Source organism: Macrotis lagotis, chromosome 1, assembly GCF_037893015.1.
Source record: "Macrotis lagotis isolate mMagLag1 chromosome 1, bilby.v1.9.chrom.fasta, whole genome shotgun sequence".
In the NCBI taxonomy this organism is placed as follows: Eukaryota; Metazoa; Chordata; class Mammalia; order Peramelemorphia; family Peramelidae; genus Macrotis; species Macrotis lagotis.
Window position 1 is genome coordinate 377446570 of NC_133658.1, and position 18918 is coordinate 377465487.

At 39.5% G+C, this 18918-nt stretch overlaps 2 protein-coding genes across 3 annotated transcripts in view; both read right to left on the reverse strand.

Annotated features, from left to right (window-relative positions):
- RARS1 (arginyl-tRNA synthetase 1) overlaps positions 1-3974 on the reverse strand; it is a 36937-nt gene extending 32963 nt beyond the window's left edge. The window contains exons 1-2 of one of the 2 annotated variants that reach the window (XM_074212463.1): positions 3631-3974; positions 2571-2705 (exon numbers count right to left, since the gene is read on the reverse strand). In XM_074212463.1, the coding sequence (XP_074068564.1) occupies positions 2571-2705; positions 3631-3675 (180 nt within the window). In that variant the 5' untranslated portion in view covers positions 3676-3974. Of the gene's footprint in view, positions 1-2570; positions 2706-3630 lie in introns of those variants that run through there. The other variant, XM_074212464.1, reaches the window with a different exon arrangement.
- Positions 3975-9657: 5683 nt separating this feature from the next.
- Positions 9658-18918, reverse strand: part of WWC1 (WW and C2 domain containing 1) — a 142826-nt gene continuing 133565 nt past the window's right edge. The window contains exons 19-23 of the mRNA XM_074212465.1: positions 17405-17569; positions 16934-17026; positions 14609-14842; positions 11144-11265; positions 9658-10483 (exon numbers count right to left, since the gene is read on the reverse strand). Of these exons, the coding sequence (XP_074068566.1) occupies positions 10417-10483; positions 11144-11265; positions 14609-14842; positions 16934-17026; positions 17405-17569 (681 nt within the window). The 3' untranslated portion in view covers positions 9658-10416. The remainder of the gene's footprint in view (positions 10484-11143; positions 11266-14608; positions 14843-16933; positions 17027-17404; positions 17570-18918) is intronic.

Genomic DNA, 18918 nt, shown 5'->3' on the forward strand with positions numbered 1-18918 from the left:
GCCCTTGATTTGCCCTATCATTTTAAATTGTTGAAAATCTTTCTGAAGTAGCTTTAATTTATTGACTCCTTTATGGAAGCATGTATAGAATCCCCCTCCCATTTTTCCAGTCTGTTCCCAACTATTCAGGTTTATATTATGTGAGGGAAGCCAGCAGTAGTCTCCTTTTAAAAAATGTGAAATACCCCTTATCCGAGGAGGGTCTGCTTTTTATCTTTGTCAGCTTACATTGGGAGGAAGAAGACTAGTGTGTTTATTTTGGGAGGGAAAAGGAAGATCACCAGTAACAAGAAAAGAATAGCTGATAGGAAGGGTGGACAGTTACTAGATGCTTTGACTGTTCCACAACTTAGTCAAGTTACAAGCTTCTTTTAAGAATGAAAATAAATGTCATCTTGAGGAATACATCACTTCATAGACTATAAAAATATAAGGAAAAAAGCTGTTAGGAAATGGGTAATTCTTTAGACATCCCTTTAATGATTTTTTCATCTTCTTTGCAAGTTGTTCTACCAAATCTAAGCAAATTTAGCACAATTAAATGCAAAGTAGAATTACAGTAGAAAGCTTCTTAGTGTGAGAAATCTCTCTTAAAAAAAGCAAAAGAGGGAGCAGCTAGGTGGCGAAGTGGACAAAAAGCACCGGCTCTGGAGTCAAGAGTACCTGGGTTCAAATCCAGCCTCAGACACTTAATAATTACCTAGCTGTGTGGCCTTGGGCAAGCCACTTAACCCCATTTGCCTTGCAAAAACATAAAAAAAAGGCAAAAGAAAAAAAAACACAAAAATGTCTGTTCAATTAAGTTTTTAACACTAACTTTTTAAAGTCTGAAAATTTTTTGTCAGTTATACATTATTTTCCAAGTACTCTACTTGAAGTGTATTTTCCATTTAACCTGGGAATAATTATTTTACTTTAAAAGTTCTGACTAATGGGAAAAAGTTTTATCAATGTCTTTTGCTTCTACATAGGCTATTCTGCATAAACTCTGCCTTACTAAACCTAGCCTCCTTGCTATAAAAAAGGTAGGCTTCTCAACCCCTTTTTTTTTTGTTTAGGGTGCTGTTGTGTACTTTTTATTCCCCCAAAATTGCCAAAACCTCCTAATGATGTTTATTTTAAAGACTTAAATTAGATAAAACTCTGACGTCAATTCTTTTAATGTTCCATGTCCCAATTGTCATTTTGAAATTTTTTCTAATAAATATGAATTAAGTTTTCTGTTTTTTATAATTATTTTATTTATTTAAAGCAATGGACTTGCCCAAGGTCACAGTGAATTAGGTTTTTAAGTCATACTGAAGACATCAAAACATAGTGCATGAGTTGATATCAGAAATTGTATACATGACCTCCTCATGATACTAGATATATAAACATGTAAAAGTGACCAAAAAGGGGGGACAACTACCACTCTCAGGGATATGTATTTCCTAAGCTGCAAAAATATTTACAGAAAAGCTGTTAGAAAATGGATACCTCTTGCAAAAACCTTAAAAAAAAAAAAGGGGGGCGGCGGCTAGGTGGCATAGTGGATAAAGCACCAGCCCTGGAGTCAGGAGTACCTGGGTTCAAATCCAGTCTCAGACACTTAATAATTACCTAGCTGTGTGGCCTTGGGCACTTAACCCCACTTGCCTTGTAAAAACCTAAAACAAAAAAAAAAAAGGATACCTCTTCATCTACAGTGCTATCTCACAAGATTGTTGTGAAGTTCAAATCAAAATATAAAATAAAAATAAACTTTAAAAGTACTAAATGTCAGTTGTTGTTATAGTATACTGGATTATCTAAAACAGGAAGATAACCTTACAGTTAATCTAGTCAAAATACTTGATTGTAAAAGTAGGTAGTATTTACATAGCTCCTTAAGGTTTGTGAAGTGCTTTACAAATACGAATTCATTTTATCTTCACAGCTAGTAAATGTTTGAGGCAGAATTTGATCTCAGCTCTATCCCCAACACCTAGTTGCTTCTCCAGGTGAAGATATCAATGAAGTCTCCAATGAGCTAGTTGATGCCACATAGGTATAGTTAAGTAACAAAGCTGGGATCAAAAAAACCAGATCTCCTGATTCCCTGCAATATTTGATAATTTCGTTTTTAGAACTTATATAACTCAGAACTGTAAATAAGTTTATAACTTCATTTTAGAACTAGCTAAGGCATTTGGAATCAGAGCCTGATACTGAGTTTAAAAGAAATACTCTCTCACTGATGCCTCCCTTGGATTCAGGTCTAACAAATTACCTTTTGCTTGTTACTTTAATTTAATCTTAAACATGCATTTAAAAATGTATTCAATTCACTAATTATACCATTGCTATACCATAGCACCAGAGCTGACAAAACATTTTAATGAGACACTTCAAAGAACCATTAAAAAAAAAAGCAGGAGACAAGTCGGCTTTTGCTTTGTTTGCACAAAACAGGAGACCAGTAATAACTTGTTTGATTCCCTGAAGGAGATATTAAAAAAATGCCATAGTTGTGCTTCCAAGGTCCTTTACGAATCTTTAATGTCTAGAATAAGCCTCTGAATCTAATGACCCAACAGAGGCTCACCCACCTTTTGGAGAACGTTCAGGCGATATTTAAGTTTTGAATTTTCTTCTCGCAACTGCTCCAAGCTAGGAGAATCTCCTACACACCCAAAGTTTTTCAATCTATCAATTTCAGCAGTCAGAAATTTAATTTCTTTCTCCTAGGAAGGAAAAAAAGGAGCAAGATTTTCAATTGCACTTTTTTGTCTTAGGATTCTATTCTTTATAGCATTCAGACGAAAGATGTTGGGGCACAGTACCTTTTTTGGACCCACTTCTTCGTGGCTGGGCAAAGATTTAGCCCAAATGAGTGAAAGCTGTTGGTGAGAGCTAATAACTTAGATCCACATGCATAATATTAGCCCCCCAATTGGCTTGTGGTGATTTCCCTTCTTTGGGCTACTCTCGTGAAGAATTATAGTTGACGAGAGTTTAAAATGAACTATGAACTCTGAAGAGCACGAGCAAGCTCCTCAGCGCAGTGTGTTCCACGTGCCCGTACACGTAGCTCAGCTACAGCTGTGTTTCGGTCAGAGAGGCCAAGAAGCTAAGTTTTGCCCCCGTTTATTATATTACAAAGGTTTCTGTTTCCATTTGGCCCTGGAGAATCCTTATCAAGAGCTCCCATATGGAGGAGACGAGAGATCCAGCAATAAAATACAGGTGCGGCATGGTGAGCTGTTCCGGGATTCTGCACGAGGGCTCACCGGGGCTCGGGTTAGTCCCTTTGGCCTAGGCCCCTAAGGTCTGGGGTGCACCCCGCCGGCCCCGGGCCCGCCTCCGCTTCCGCACCCCGCTCTCGACCCCCGCACTAATACCCAACACAACACCAACAAGTGCGGAGGGTCCCCCGCGGCATTCCTGGGGAGCTTGGTCCCCTCCGGGCCGGATGCGGGCCGCGGCCCAGGGCCCCGCCCTCTCCCCTGGGCGGAAGAGGGGTCCCACGAGCAGGAGAGCCCCCCGCCCCGTGGCCCAGGCCCGGCCCGGCTCCCGCGGGGCGGGCCGCATTCAGCTCCGGCGTCGGGCTCACTTCCTCGGCCCCCGCCGCCCGTCCCCTCCTCCGTCCCACTCCAGCCCGGGCCTAACCTGCTGCAAGAGCCGCGCCGAGCACCGAGCAACTGGACCCTCCATCCTCTCGTCAGCGCCTCGCTCGCCTTAGGGCCGGAAGCGGAAGCGGGGCGCCGGTCCCGCCAGCCACCGGAAGTCCCGCCCTCTCCCGAAACCGGCCACGGCGGCCCGGCCGCGCGTTCCGCGTCCCTGCTCCCCGCCTGCGGCTCCGCGGCGGAACGGCCTCGCGGGGTCGGGGGTCCTCCCCGCGCCTCTGCCCGGCTACAACGCGCACGCGGCGTTGCCTCCCGGCGCCATTCCGAAGGGCCTTAAAGGGGCGTTGGAGGGCCCGCCACCGGAGCGGGAAGCTGAAGCTCGCGCCGCGCCGGCCGCCCCGACGCCCCTCCCCCGGGCGAGGGCCGGGCCCCGCTCTGCGCACGCGCCTCTGGTCCCCCGAAGATCCCTCCGCCGCAGCCCCTGCCGCCCTTCATCTCACTCCCCCCGTTGTCCCTTCCGCCTTCCCCGGCCTCCCTCTCCACCACTGGCATCTCGCCCCGCCCCCCCATTCAACTTTAGGAGCCTTCTTCTAGTTCGGAAGTTTCTCCCTACATCCCACCCGAACCTCCCCAGCTAACCAGCAAAAGCTGGCACTGAGGCTTCCCCTCCCCACTCCCACAAGCCAGTCATCAAGAGTAATTCTTTTTTTTTTTTTTTTTTTAGTTTTTGCAAGGCAGTGGGCTTACGTGGCTTGGCCAAGGCCACACAGCTAGGTCATTATTAAGTGTCTGAGGCCAGATTTGAACCCAGGTGCTCTATCGACTGTATCAGAGTAATTCACTTCTAATGACTCCCTTGTCCCATTACTCCCAGGTACCTGCCTACCCAAAGGGCTGTGGGATCAGGAAGCTTCTCTCTACTCTGAGTTAAAAACCTCCTGGAGAAAAGGCAATAGAGCTATGGATTATAGGGAGTGGCAGTTTTCAGTTTCATCTTGGGAGGAGCTGGTCTTTGTCCATAAGTTAAAAATTACTGAAGGACTGTATCATTAGCACAGCCCAGGAAATTGGAAATACTGTGAAATTCTAGGATGGGAAGTTTTACCTGAATTCATTTCTCCTGGGTACTACAGCCTCCTTGCTGTGGTTAAGGAGAGGTTGCATGATTGACATTAGCTCTTTAGAGAGCCAGGGTAAGACTTATCCTTTTCTTTCTGTTGTTCCCATGTTTCCAGCCATACCAGTAAGAGAGATAGGTGAATCTGATTTATGCAACTTTGTGAGATAGGCAGTGTAGGTATTGCCTTGTTTTTTTTTTAAATTTTTGCAAGGCAAATGGGGTTAGGTTAAATGGCTTGCCCAAGGCCACACAGCTAGGTAATTATTAAGTGTCTGAGACCAGATTTGAACTCAGGTGCCCCAGACTCTATCCACTTCACTACCTAGCTGCCCCCATGCCCTGTTTTTTTGAAACACAAGGGGGGGGGGCCTCAAAGAGAAGTGATTTGTACAATGTTACATGGCTATTATGTTTTAATGGCAAGTCTGAGCCTAAGGTCCTAACCTAACTCAAAGTTCATCACTCACCATTGAACACTTCTTATGAGTAAAGTACTTTGTAAACCTTATGTAAGTGTGAGCTATATAGTGGGAACTGGAATGTATGTAGAATACTTCCAATATTGTCTCTTCATGAGCAGAACTTGGAGAACTTGTTTCCAGGAGAGTTCCAATGATGTGTAATGAAAACCTCTAGGAGATATTTGAATAAGCATGTGCATTCTGCTAACTGGTTCCAGTTGCTAACTATATATTTAGAGAAAGCCTTTCTGATTGATTGTATAGTCATAAACGGTGATGCCTTAGAAATGATTCTAGTGATCAGAGCCTCTACTGAATATTTTTTTCTCTTTAGGTATTTGATCCTGGTTTGACTCAGCTAAAATCATTTGGTGAGAGACCGTGGTGTAAGACAAAGGTATCAAAAATGCAGCTACTTGAATATTTAAGAAACAAATAATGTTAATATAAGGTCTTCTAAGTCAATATGCAGCCTGTTAGGATCATTATATATAGATAGGTGGCCTCTTTTTTTGAGTTTGATACTTAGACTAAGGAGGCTGCCTTTTGACCTTATCTCTGATGAGTCAGTCCTTTTGCCTCTGCATTGCTCTTTTCTATTTTAGATGAAGGAATTTGAGACTGATCTTGTAGATTTTGAGAAATCAGGAGAGCAGCATCCCAGAGTCTGAATTTTATAACCATCCCAGCATCAAATCCCTGAGAAGCAAGGACCAACTTTTAGGAGCCACTTCTGAAGTTGGACTCTGGGTCCAGTATTCCACACACTGCATCACACAGGTAGATGACATGGAGTCAGAAAGATCTATCTCAAATCTGATCTCAGATTCTTACTAGCTGTGTGACTTAGGCAAATTATTTAATCACTGTTTGCCTTAGTTTCCTTATCTGTAAAATGGGGATAGTAACAGAGCCTACCTTGTAGAGCTGCTGTGAGGATAAAATGAGATATTTGTAAATTGCTTTGCAAACCTAAAAGAACTATAAATGCCAGCTGTTATTAGAAATAATCACTCAAGGATAGTTGAGACAAGTATTCATCTGACAGATACTGCTTATGGACACTTGCTATTTAGAAACTACTAAATCTAAACTCACTCCCTTAAAGATTAGGATGGGGTAGGGAAGAGTGTATATTCCCAAAGTTTTGGGGAAAATGTTTGTACTTTTGCTTTACCTTTGAAATATCCCTTTGTAAAAGTTAATTGATATAGGGTTAATAAACAGAACTAGAGTGCTAGATACTGACACCTAAGAATGAGAGAACTGGTATAGGTTCAAGATGAAATAATAAGAGAAGAAACTCCTTAATATCCTTCAAGTACCCCTAGAATCTTGAGGGCAGATGTAGTCAAACTGGTGATGTGTGTGTGTGTGTGTAAATATGTGTATGCAGTGTCTGTTTTTACACGTGTACATATACGTATATATGTATTCATATATATGTGTGTGTATATATGTATATATATATATATATATATATATATATATATACCAAAATATTCACAGGGGCATTATGTAGTAGCCAGAAACTGAAAATAAAAGAGTGCTTCTATCAATTGGAAAGAAGTAATTATGGTACATAAGTATAATAGAATATTATTAAGAAATTAATTATTCAGACAAATAGGAAGACTTACATGAACCATTACAGGACTAAATAAGGAGAACTATGAAAATAATAGACATAGAGATTCAGTAAAGAACACTAAAATAAAGTGCAATATGAATGTGATCACTAATCATGATTCTACAGAAAAAATGAAAAATGTACCTCCTTCCTTTTCTTGAAGAATTGGGACAATGAGTGTGAAATGTCACATGAACTGTAAGATACAATCATATATCATTTGCTTTTATTTGTTTTTCTTTAGTATAAAAGAAGTCTCTGTGACTGTGTCTGTGGGGGTGGTGGGTATAGTTGGAAATGACCATCATGTAAAAAAATTTTTTATGTGAGTGATTAGTAGTATTTTTTTATATCTATTTGTGTTTTAAGTGCACCTATAAAGGATGGAAAAAAAATAATTTATGGCTTTGATGAGTCAGATAAAACTAGCAGGTTGGAATTGTAATTGTAATCCCTACTTTTCTAAACCCTTTTATAGCATAACTTAGTAAAAGCCAGTGAAATGCACTAAGAAAACACCTTATTGTCTTATTTGCTATTGAATTGGTTTTTAAAAAAATTTTTTTATTTAAGGCAATGGGGTTAAAGTGACTTGCCCAAGGTCACACAGCTAGGTAATTATTAAGTGTCTGAGGCTGTTGAACTAGTTGTAAACATCTTCAATTTTAGCTAGGCTGGTTCTTTGACAACCATGTTAATCAATTGAGATGTTATAAAGTACTTAGTTAGCATATCTAGCACACAGTAAGCATTATATAAATATCATTTATTATTTTCAGTATTATGTCTACATTCTTAGGCAGCTAGGTAGATTGAATGCCTAGAGTCAGGAAGACACATATTCCTGAATTCAAATCTGGCCTCTAGTTGTATGACTCTGGGCAGGTCACGTTAACCCTGTTGGCCTCAGTTTTCTCGTCTGTAAAAGGACAAATCATTGCATCATCCAAGAAAACCCCAAATGGGGTTATGAAGAGTCAGTCCAGTCAAGACTGAAAAACAACTGAACAATAACTGGCTACATTCTTAAGTCTGTGTAAGTAGGACCTGCTCTCTACTGATACTGCCTTTGAAAACTGTGTCACCTCCATGGCCAATGGAGTAACACTTCAAAGTGAAAGTGGAACATCGTGAAGGATATGAATCAGACTGAGGCAGGTTGTCAGGAGAGCTGATATGAAGATTTATTTCATTCATCCCAGCCTAGGACTTTGTTTGCTATTTAAATAACTTACAAAAAGAGAACAAGTTAAACAAATCAGACATTTCTGTGCTGGAGTTTTAATCATAATTCATAATTTGGATAGTATTTTTTTCAAATGTCATTTACATCTAAATTTGGGCAACATGATACTTGCCAAGTAACCTAGGTCTCCTTTTGAATCATAGTAAAGTAACAGAATACATGTCAAAAAAGATATGTGATTGAAAAGGCAACTGTCAGCTTAGGAGAATGAGGCAAATTCAGATTGATTTTATGTCTTTTTCAAGCTAGAAATCTAATTAAAATCTAAAAATCAAGTTAGTGTTTCCACTCAGGGTAAGTGCAAGATGTGAGGTTTCTGAGACAAGAATCACTACTAAAACAGCCATATTCTTGAGTACCAACTGTTCAAAATCCTGCTTTGCTCAGTATCTTAAGGATCTGAGCCAGAAACTGCTACCCCTCTTCGAAGAGCAGTTTCATGCTTAGATAGGGGATTTCAGTGGGGCAAATATATGAGTAAAGAATCTCTTTGCCTTAAAAAGTGTCATCATGCAAGTAACACAACATTTTTGAGTTTCACCAGAAGATTGTACTAGCAGCATTTCCCTTCTACCTCCTGAATCTCTGCTCTTCTTGACTCTAAAGATGTTAGGACTGAAAGTATGCTCCAGTTCTGATTTCTAAAATGTCAGCACAGGGGCATTTAAAATTAATTTTTACAGACTGAAATGGGAATGGGCATATACTGATTCATGCTTGAAAAAACCAAATATGAGATGGGTTTTTTGGAAGGACTGTGTCAGATGATCAGATTCAACTAATACATTGTTTTTATTAAATGTCTTCTGTTTCCAGCTCTGGAGTTGAATGTTATGTAGGACATAAGAGAACTATAAGACACAGTCCCTTTCCTCAAGGAGCTCACAATCTAGTTTCAACAAAAATACTTAACAATATTCATTGCTAAACTGGGCCACTGACATTTGAATCCAGGCAAGGACTCCATGAAGTCTTAGTTGAGGGCAGCATGTTACAAAGGAAAGGACATGAAGCTGAGAGCCAGTTCTCCTTCCAACTCTACTGCTTATTAGTTTTATCCCTTTGGATAAGGATGAGCAATCTGAAAATGCAATGCAAGCTGGATGGAAGTGGTATGAAGAGGATGGGACTAAAGCTTCAGATGTTAAGCTGAGACTGATGCTAGGGAATGTGGCTTTCTTCCCTCTAGGACTGCAAGTACATACCATCAGGTAGTATGTGCAGAGACTAATCATTGCTTAGAGGCTACTGAAATGACTAGGGATGGCAGTCACCTGAATTTGGATTTGGTTTCTCCTCTTATATTTAGTTGGAAAAACAAGTCATAACTAAAGTGCCTGGATCTTTGAGGGGGGAAGTTGTGCTTTTTTTTTCCCTTCTGATTAGGGCAGGGATCAAGTATTTCAACTATGTATATCAGCAACATCCTTACCTCTATGTGAGTATATTTAATGTGTGGAGATGATAAGAATATAGAGGAGGAAATAAAAATAAAAGTACTATCAATATAGGAGAAAGAAATGAATGGAAACTGGGGTCAAGCAGTAATAATTTAACCTGGATGAAGTAGGAGTGAGGGAGAAAAAAAGAGGAAAAAGGAGCAAAAAAAAAGATTCATTCAGAAAGGCCACTTTATTGATGAAGATTAAAAATGATTATAGTTCCCCATAGCCCTCCCCTCACCTGAGTGGCTTCACTGGGCATGAGACTGGCATTGGTGGGTCAGCCTGTCTCAAGTATGGGCCAAGATAATCAGGTCAGGCCCTGCCCACCCTTCTTTTTTCTCTTCATCATGCAGCCAAATGCAAACACGTCACAGCTCACGAAGATTCATTGACGGCACTTTAGAATCCCCAAAATGGCTCCCGTGCATTGTTATTTCTCTTCCCCCCACCCCTTTTTTTTTACACATTGTACAAAATACATGACTAGGAAAAGCCAGCTGTGCTGATATCTGCAGGAGATCCTTTTAGGATTCCATATCCTCCAAATGTATTTATTGCAGTAAGATCTCTAAAAGGTAGAGCTGTACAAAAACAAACAAAAAACAAACCAAAAAAAAACACAACCTACACGATTTTAAGAGCAGCAACTCAATACTGCTTTAGTTCATTAAAATTTTCTTTCCCAAAAATACATTCCTAAATATACAAACTATACAATCTTGTCATTTTAATGCTGGTTTTTATAATAACAATAAAACCAAAAACTAAAAACAGAAACAAAAACCTGTTCATCTTCAAACTGACAAGAGCTCTACTGTGCATGGGACTGGGTACCTTCATGTAACACCACATAAATAACTAGCTGCACCCAACTGTTCACATTGTGGGTGCATGCCCAGTGGGACAAAGAAAATACTTTTCTGGCAATCAGACGTCATCTGCAGAGAGGGTTGGGATGTTAATCCTGGGTCGAGTGAAAAACGCCATCTTCTCCCTAGAGAGAATGTCATCATTGTTGGTTAGTGGAAAGGGCCCACTAGATTAAGCAATGTCACAAGTCTGTTTGTCATCTCAACTCCAGAGTCCATAGTGAAGGTCAGACATCTCAGGAAAATGTTACCAAGGCAATGTCCCTGTGTTCTCAAAGTAGTGTTCTGGCCACCCTGAGACAAGGGCTGCGAATTTGTGAAGCCGGAAGGGATCAGTGAGAATAAATCACCCCAAACTGAATTTATCACTCTCAGCCTCTTCAGCCAATCCCCCACAATTACCAGTGATAGAAATGTAATAATAAAGGCTGGAGCAGGTGGTTCATTCATTAAACAAGAGCATCTGACAAATTAGGCTGCATTGTGCTCAGACCTGATAAAGCCAGCCAGGGGAAGAGCATGCAAGGGCTCATACATCACCAGGGAAGACTTGGCAACAGATAATCATCTGTTACTGAGAGCCAGCTCTGTTTAGGAGGCCAATGAGAAATAGGGAGAGGAGAAAGTGGGACAAGAAGACAGAGTGAGATTAAAGAAGAAAGGGGAATGAAGAAGAGGGGAAAATCAGAGAAATTCAGAAAAAAAAAAGCAGGAAAGGAAAAAAAAGAGCTAGGGAGAGGGAAATTGAGAGATTGAGTGCTGAAATAGGGTATCATTTCTCCTACCTGAATGATTGTACTTCTGGAGGCTCTTTACAACTCTGTCCCCGTAGCCGATGGACGTCCTTAGCTGCGGCTCTCATCATCTTGTCAGCCTGTAACTCACCCTTGTGCTCGGCCCTCTCTGCCTGCAGGGCAAAGCAATTCCAATAGTTTAGTTAACTTGGGGACTCCAGAACACCTCTAGAGATTGGTCAGTGAAAGGAGAATTCATTTTAATATAAAGTACGGAGGCTTCTGTGGTCAGAGAGGCCAAGTGTGATGGAAGAGATTATTTTTGAGCACTTCTCACACTCCACAATGATTTATTTTTGTGATGAATTTTATTCAAAATAAAAATGAGTAAGTTATAACATTGTACAAAATACATGTTAGATCAGCAGGATTTATCTAGGTCAATGAATTGACCTGTGCTGTCACAGAAAGAAATGAGACAGATTGAGTGAAACATTTGGGAAGGTGGGAAGGAGATTCACAGAAATGATTGCTAGTTTTGGCCATAGGCACGAAACAGAGGTACAACTGCTTTGTCCTGACTTCTACTACTACTACTACTACTACTGCTGCTGCTGCTGCTGCTGCTATTGCTACTAATACTACTGACTACCACTATCATCACCACTTCATATTTAAAAAAACAGTTAATTGTTAACAAGGCATTTTCCATACAACCACTCTGTGGTATAAATAGTGTGAGCATTCTTAATATTGTACTTTTAATTTCGTCCTGGAATCTATAGTACTTTATACATTTACTCATAAGTACTATATTAAATAGCCAAATAATTGCTAAATTAAATCAAATACCCATTTTATAGATGAAGAAGTTGAGATTTGGGAAAAGAATGTTATTTTAGTATGGGACTTAAGCCTGGAGTTGGGGTATAAGTGGAAAGAGCAATGGAGTCAGGGACAACAGATCTGGGCTCTGGTCTTGAGTCTGTCCCTTACAAGCTATGCGATTGATTTGTGAGGCAAGTAATTTTTTTGAGTCATCCAGTTTCCCCATCTATAAAATGGAGATAATAATACTTGTGCTACATGGTTGTTGAGAGGATCAAATAAGCTGATGTATATTAAATACTTTGTAAACCAAAAAATCCCATATGAACATAGTTCTTCCTTCAATTGTTGCCATGGAGACTTGGTGAGCCTGAGAATGTCAGCACCTGTTAGTGCAATGATAATAATAGATCACCCAGTTTGTAAGAGAATGAGGCTAAATTTGAACTCATCTTCCTCACTTCAGGTCTATTTCTTTATTCTCTTTGAGGTGGCAAGCTGCTAAGCATTCCTAGACCCATCAAGTTTTCATAGGAGTCATTTTAAAGGAACCATATTGATTTAAACTAGAATTGAAAATCTCAGGTTTTTGGCTTTATAATCTAGTATTCTTGAAGTTATGTTCTTTTCACACTACCACACTCCTTTATTAGCTTAGTGTGACCTTAGGCAAGTCATTTAACCCTGTTGACCTCAGTTTTCTCATCTGTAAAATGAATCAAGAGCTCATGGCAGGGGCGGCTAGGTGGCGTAGTGGATAAAGTACCGGCCTTGGAGTCAGGGGTACCTGGGTTCAAATCTGGTCTCAGACACTTAACAATTACCTAGCTGCGTGGCCTTGGGCAAGCCAGTTAACCCCATTTGCCTTGCAAAAACCTAAAAAAAACCTAAAAAAAAAAAGAGCTCATGGCAAACTACAGCAGGATCTTTGCCAAATGGGATCATGAAGAATCAGACATGAAGTGACAGAAACAACTGAACAAAAATACCACATTCCTTTTTCTATAATCTTCAACTTAATAAAAAACAATAATAGCTAATGCTTATATAGTACCCACTATTATCCAGGCAGGGCAGCTAGATGGCAGAGTGGATAAAATGCCAGGCCAAATCTGGCCTCAGGTGTGTACTAGCTGTGTGATCCTGGGCAAGTCACTTTACCCTGTTTGCCTCAGTTTCCTCCTATGTAAATTGAGCTGGAACAAGAAAGGACAAACCAGTATTTTTGTCAAGAAAACCCCCAAATGGGATCATGAAGAATCAGACAGAACTGAAAGAAAGACTGAACAACAACATGTCAGGCACTGTGCTATGTACTTTTATAAATAGTAACTCTTCAAAAACAATCCTGTGAGATAGGTATTATTATTTAAAAAAAAAAGATAGAGGTTAAAATTTGAAATCAACTCTTTCTGACTTCAGGCCCAATGTTCTATCCACTTGCCAACCATCTGACCTTTAATTTACTAACAGGTGTATTCATGTTTTACCAAAGAAACAGGATTGTTATATATCTAGTCATCATCTAAAGTATTAGATAAATGTTTTAAAAACAAGATTGTTTTGTAACGTTAAATTTTTAATTTTTGAGTTATCTTAAGGCAGGACACACATACTTCTATTTCTAAAATCCTCCAACCTGTCATCTTGAACCTTAAGCTCTTCCCTTGACTGTTAGATTCCCACAAAGTGGGAAGAACCTTTCACGAAAGTATGGCTTTGTCAACATAAAAAGTTCTGGGGTGGCTAGGTGGTGCAGTGGATAGAGCACTGGCCCTGGAGTCAGGAGGACCTGAGTTTTTTTTTTTTGGGGGGGGGTTTGCAAGGCAAATGGGGTTAAGTGGCTTGTCCAAGGCCACTCCAAGGATGGTGCTTTATCCACTAAGCCATGTAGCCGCCCAGGACCTGAGTTCTAATACAACTTCAGACACTTAACAATTGTCTAGTTGTGTGACCTTGGGCAAGTCATTTAACCCCATTGCCTTAAATATATTTTTAAAAATTGGAAAAAAAACCCCAAACATAAAAATTTCTATGCTAGTTTCTTGTCTCTTGAAGATACCTAGACACTGGATCTAAGATTTCGCGTCAGAACCAGGGGAATTGGTTATAATTATGTTCTAATCTTGATTTTCAAAAGTATGAATAAAGCCTCATATCTGGGCCAGTCTCAGAGACATCTGATCTATTGTCTACACCAATGATTTTCCCTTTCAAATATTATTATGAACATCCTTTGTCAATATGATGTTATATGGGCCAGTTAAGGGAAATGCTATGGAGATAGTTGTGTAGTTTATTGCCATTGGAGCTGCCTGACTTCCCACAGCATGTGTTTTTATATCTATTCAAAATTAAGTACCTTTGGAACAATCATTGTTGATTATAGGACTTCCTGATCAGCCTGGTACATTATTAATAAAAAATTTCAGCCTCTCCTCATTCATTCATTTACAAATAATTTCCCCCAATTGGGCAAAAAGCACCAAGTTTGCTTGCCTTTTTTGTAAATGACATTCTATTTGATCACAGAAGAGAATTCCTCATAGCCTTAGTTACCTTCCACCTAAGGTTTCTTTTATAGAATACAGTGGTTTTATGGTGAGCATTCCTAATGAAGATTAAATTTTATCCAAGGATTTAATCTGAGAACATTAGACAAGAACTTCCCCCAATCTTGTCACTTACCCTCTTTTCTACCATCTTCAGTAAGAGTCGGTAGCGTTCATCATCTCGGACCCACTGAGGAAGCTCCTTTTCCCCATGGCTCTTGGCTCGCTCTAGCTGTTCCTTCAGTTCCTTCAGCACCGAGATTTCTTGTGTCAGCTGATTATGCCATGTTCTTGAAGCCTGCAGGTCTAACTCTAGGTCTAATGAGGTGCGGATTAGACGCTCAGCTCGGAGGGATTTGACAGATGATGGCTGAAATAGAAAAGATGGTTAATAAAACTTATAATTTGAACAATCCACTATGCTTATATCATTCCTATGATTTCATTTTCCCATTCATTAATCCACATGTCTCTCCTTCAAAACCAGCATAAAACCCACCTTCTCCAGGAAGTCTTCCTTGATGAATCTCTACCAGTGTTGACCACTCCTCTATCTTAAATTCCCTCAGTATTTCATGCTTCATGGAAGTTTCATGGAAGATTTCTGAATAAATTATTTATGATCTCTTAAGTAGTTCAATGTTTCTTTTCTCCCCCCACCAGGTTTTAAACTCCTTGATGACAGAGATCATAGAATCTGAAATTTAAAACTAGAAAGGACCTCAGAGGCTATCTAGTCTAACTTCCTTTTAAGGCTCCAGAGCTTAAGTGAGTTGTCCAGGATCATACTTCTATGTCATGAGTAAAATTCTCAGAAGAAGAAACCCAATGCCTTTCTTTTTAGAACAGAGTTAAAATATTAGAAATTGGTTTGGCCAAGCTCTGATTAAGAACAATTAATGAAAGTCCAAATACCCACATTTCTTCTAGAAGCTCAGGGATTGGGCAGCCCATACTCCTTTTTTCCTTAGTCACCCATTTGTCCTTGGAAAATCTAGGTTGTATGTCTACCCCCAAGTGCTGCATAAATTCATGGGCCCTTGAACTTTTCTGGATAAGTACAATAAATGTCATGCCTCTCCCCAACCCCCTTAAATTTCCTTCAATATATTATGACTTCCCCTTCTGCTCCAAGAGCAGAGAAAATAATTTAGAGGAAAAAAGAATGAAGAATGGATAGCTGCTCTGGGAATGTACTATCTTGTTTAGAACCAGGGAAGAGTTTCCACAGACTTGTGACATTGCTGGTCACCTGAATTCATTTATAGATTCAGTTAAGTTACTTTATGTGTAACTACATCCATATCTCTTTATATCTTTAGCTTAGATCTCTATCTACATCACCTCTATTGCTATATATATTTTCTCTTTTCTAAATCTCTCTCTCTCTCTCTCTCTCTCTCTATATATATATATATATATATTTAATTGATTAAATAAATATAATAAAATATATTTAAATCACTGTATTTTTTATTATTATCTACATCTACAGATCGTATACCTCTAAATTTATGTGTATATATACACAAGAGTACCTGGGAAGCCCATTAGCAACCCAATCAATTATAGCCTATGAATGCTCCATAGTCTCCATTTCCATCACACATTTTCACAACTCTCCCAGTAACAAAAAGATGTTGTCAGAGGTATTTTGTTTATGTACCAATACCTGTAATTATATATGAACATCACCCTAGCTAGCACATTGCCTGGACCATAATAGGTTTTTAATAAAGCTTGTTGATTAATTCCTCAGCTCTAGTTGTAAATCTAAAGCTCTGCAGTCCCTTTGTTGAAACATGGCCTTGGGTGCTGCAAATCCTTTCCCTTCATACCATTCTACACTATCGGACATTCACCTGGGGTTTCTTGCATTTGCAAAACCACTCTATAATCTAGTCCAGACTTGACTTGCAAGGAACTGGAATAGTTCTTTTCTTCCTACTTCCAAGCACTCATTTTCTCAGAAGGAATCTTCATCCTTTTCAAGTATAGGCTGTCAACTTTCAATGTCATTTTCTAGCTGGTTTGCAAAAAATACTTTTGTACTTCACCACTTTTGAGAGGCTCTTGGAAGCTCCAGTTCCTTACTGCAGCAGAAAAGTCAGAAGCCTTAATTGGTCAGCCAGCTGGACATCATTTACTCAGTACAGGACACTAGGCAAGGGGCTAAAGAAGTTAGAGCTGGGAGAGAGTTTATCAAATTTGCCCCCTGAATAACTTCTTTGCCTAATTAGAGGTTGATGCTATTATAAAGTAAGTCATGTCAACTCTTAATACATCCATGGTATCCTCTCCCCTACTCTTGTTATTTGAAAACTTGTTAAGATAAAGTCTACTGGATCCTACAACATTATTGGCTGCTAGTGAAAGACATTTTCATATGACATCATGTAGCGGATGGTGGCAAGGATGAGAAGGCAATGAACCAAAGAATAACTTCAAAGTGATTCCTTACCCTCTTCATTCGGACGCTTCTTCTTTCCAAGGAATTTCGAACAAAAGGTGGCTTTTTGGATAGGGTTGAGCTATCGCTATCACTTCGATTCAACTGAAAGAGAAATGTCAATATAAAGTAAATGTGGGGCTGTTCTCATTAATCCTGAAATTTATTCTGTGAACAAGAGTTGGCTCTTGGAAATTGAGAGGAGCCCTGAATACCAGTTTTAGAAGTTTGGATTTCATTCTATAGATAAGGAATCACTAAATATTTTTTTTTGAAGTGATGAGAGCAATATTTTAAGAAAAGTAATCTGAAAATAGTATATAGATTGGGATAGACGGGAGAGATTTTCAGGAAGGAACAAAAACTTAGGACATTATTAAACTAGTATTGGCATGAAGGAACTCAAATGAAATAGTGACAATAAGAATGCAGATGTAAAAGAGATTAGAAATAAAAGAATGGCACTCACTAATCATTACTTACCCGACACACATATTGACTCTGAGGCCCAGGAGAGAAGGTCTTAGAACGGATGATAGTGCTCCCTCGGACAAATGGTGTAGGGGGTGGGTTGCCCATCCTTCGGTCTTTGGGCCGCACAACAGTAGGTGATGGTGTCAGGCTCTCTGTATTGGTTTCTTTGTCCACCTGAGGAAAAAACCATTACCCTAAAGTGATCTGCCACTCATGAGGATCTAACTATCCACTTTTTTTTAGGTTTTTGCAAGGCAGTGGGGTTCAGTGGCTTGCCCAAGGTCACACAGGTAATTATTAAGTGTCTGAGGCCGGATTTGAACTCAGGTACTCCTGACTCCAGGGTTGGTGCTCTATCCACTGCACCACCTAGTCACTCCTAACTATCCACTTTTTTTTTTAAGTCTTTTTTTTCCTAACTATCCACTTTTAAGAAGCATGTATCTGACTGATTCTTCTAGGTTCAGGTTTTCTTTGTCCAGCAGAGCCTGAACTTTCCCTCTTCCCCCTTACAGCTTACCACTGGTTCTACTGAATACTAACTTCTGGAGCAACCATCTTCTACATCCCTACAGGGCCCCTTCTATGCTGTGACAGCATATTTTCAATTTCTAGGGAAAAAAAAAATCCAAGTAGCCAGCAGAAGTGTACTTTGCTTTTACATAAAAGAGTGACTGAACAGTTTTGTAAATTAAAATCTGATTTCCCTCACACTTATTTATATTCAGTTATGTGTGTTTTATGTTGAAGAATCTAGCAGGATTTAAAAAGTACTTTAGGGGCGGCTAGAACACTGGTCCTGGAGTCAGGAGTGTCTGGGTTCAAATCCGTTCTCAGACACTTAATAATTGCCTAGCTGTGTGGCCTTGGGCAAGCCACTGAACCCCATTTGCCTTGCAAAAACCTAAAAAAAAATACTTTAAAGGTATGTCCAACACTTTCTGTCAAATAATGATGATGATGATACAGATGCAGTCATCCCTTTCACATTGTGACTTTCCCCATCACTATTTGGTTTTTTTTTTTGGTGGGAGGAGGGGAGTTGCAGAAGCCACAGCTATCACACGAAGGCCAGCAGATGACAAATGCAAAAAAAAATTATATATATATATTGTATAATATATCAAGCCAAATTTTATAATAAGGCACTGTAAACACTTCATAAAATAAGAAGAAAAAATTCAGACTTCTCTGGTATGAAGGGAGGGTCAAAAATTCTTATATGGATTTTCCAGATCACAGGGCATCTATACCCCAATCCCTAAAATGTGAAAATGATAACCATAACAATATTTATCATGCTTATTATGTGGCAGGAAGTAACAGTTAAGTACTTTAAAATTCTTATCTTACTTGCTCCTCACAACAACCCTGGGTGGTAGAAATGAATATTATTCCCATAGAAATTAAGACGAACCGAAATTAAGTGGAGTGTTACCTATTAATTAGTATCTGAGGCTGAAATTGAACTCAGGTCATCTACATTCTAGGCCTAATGCTTTAAAATGAACTAGAGAATCTGG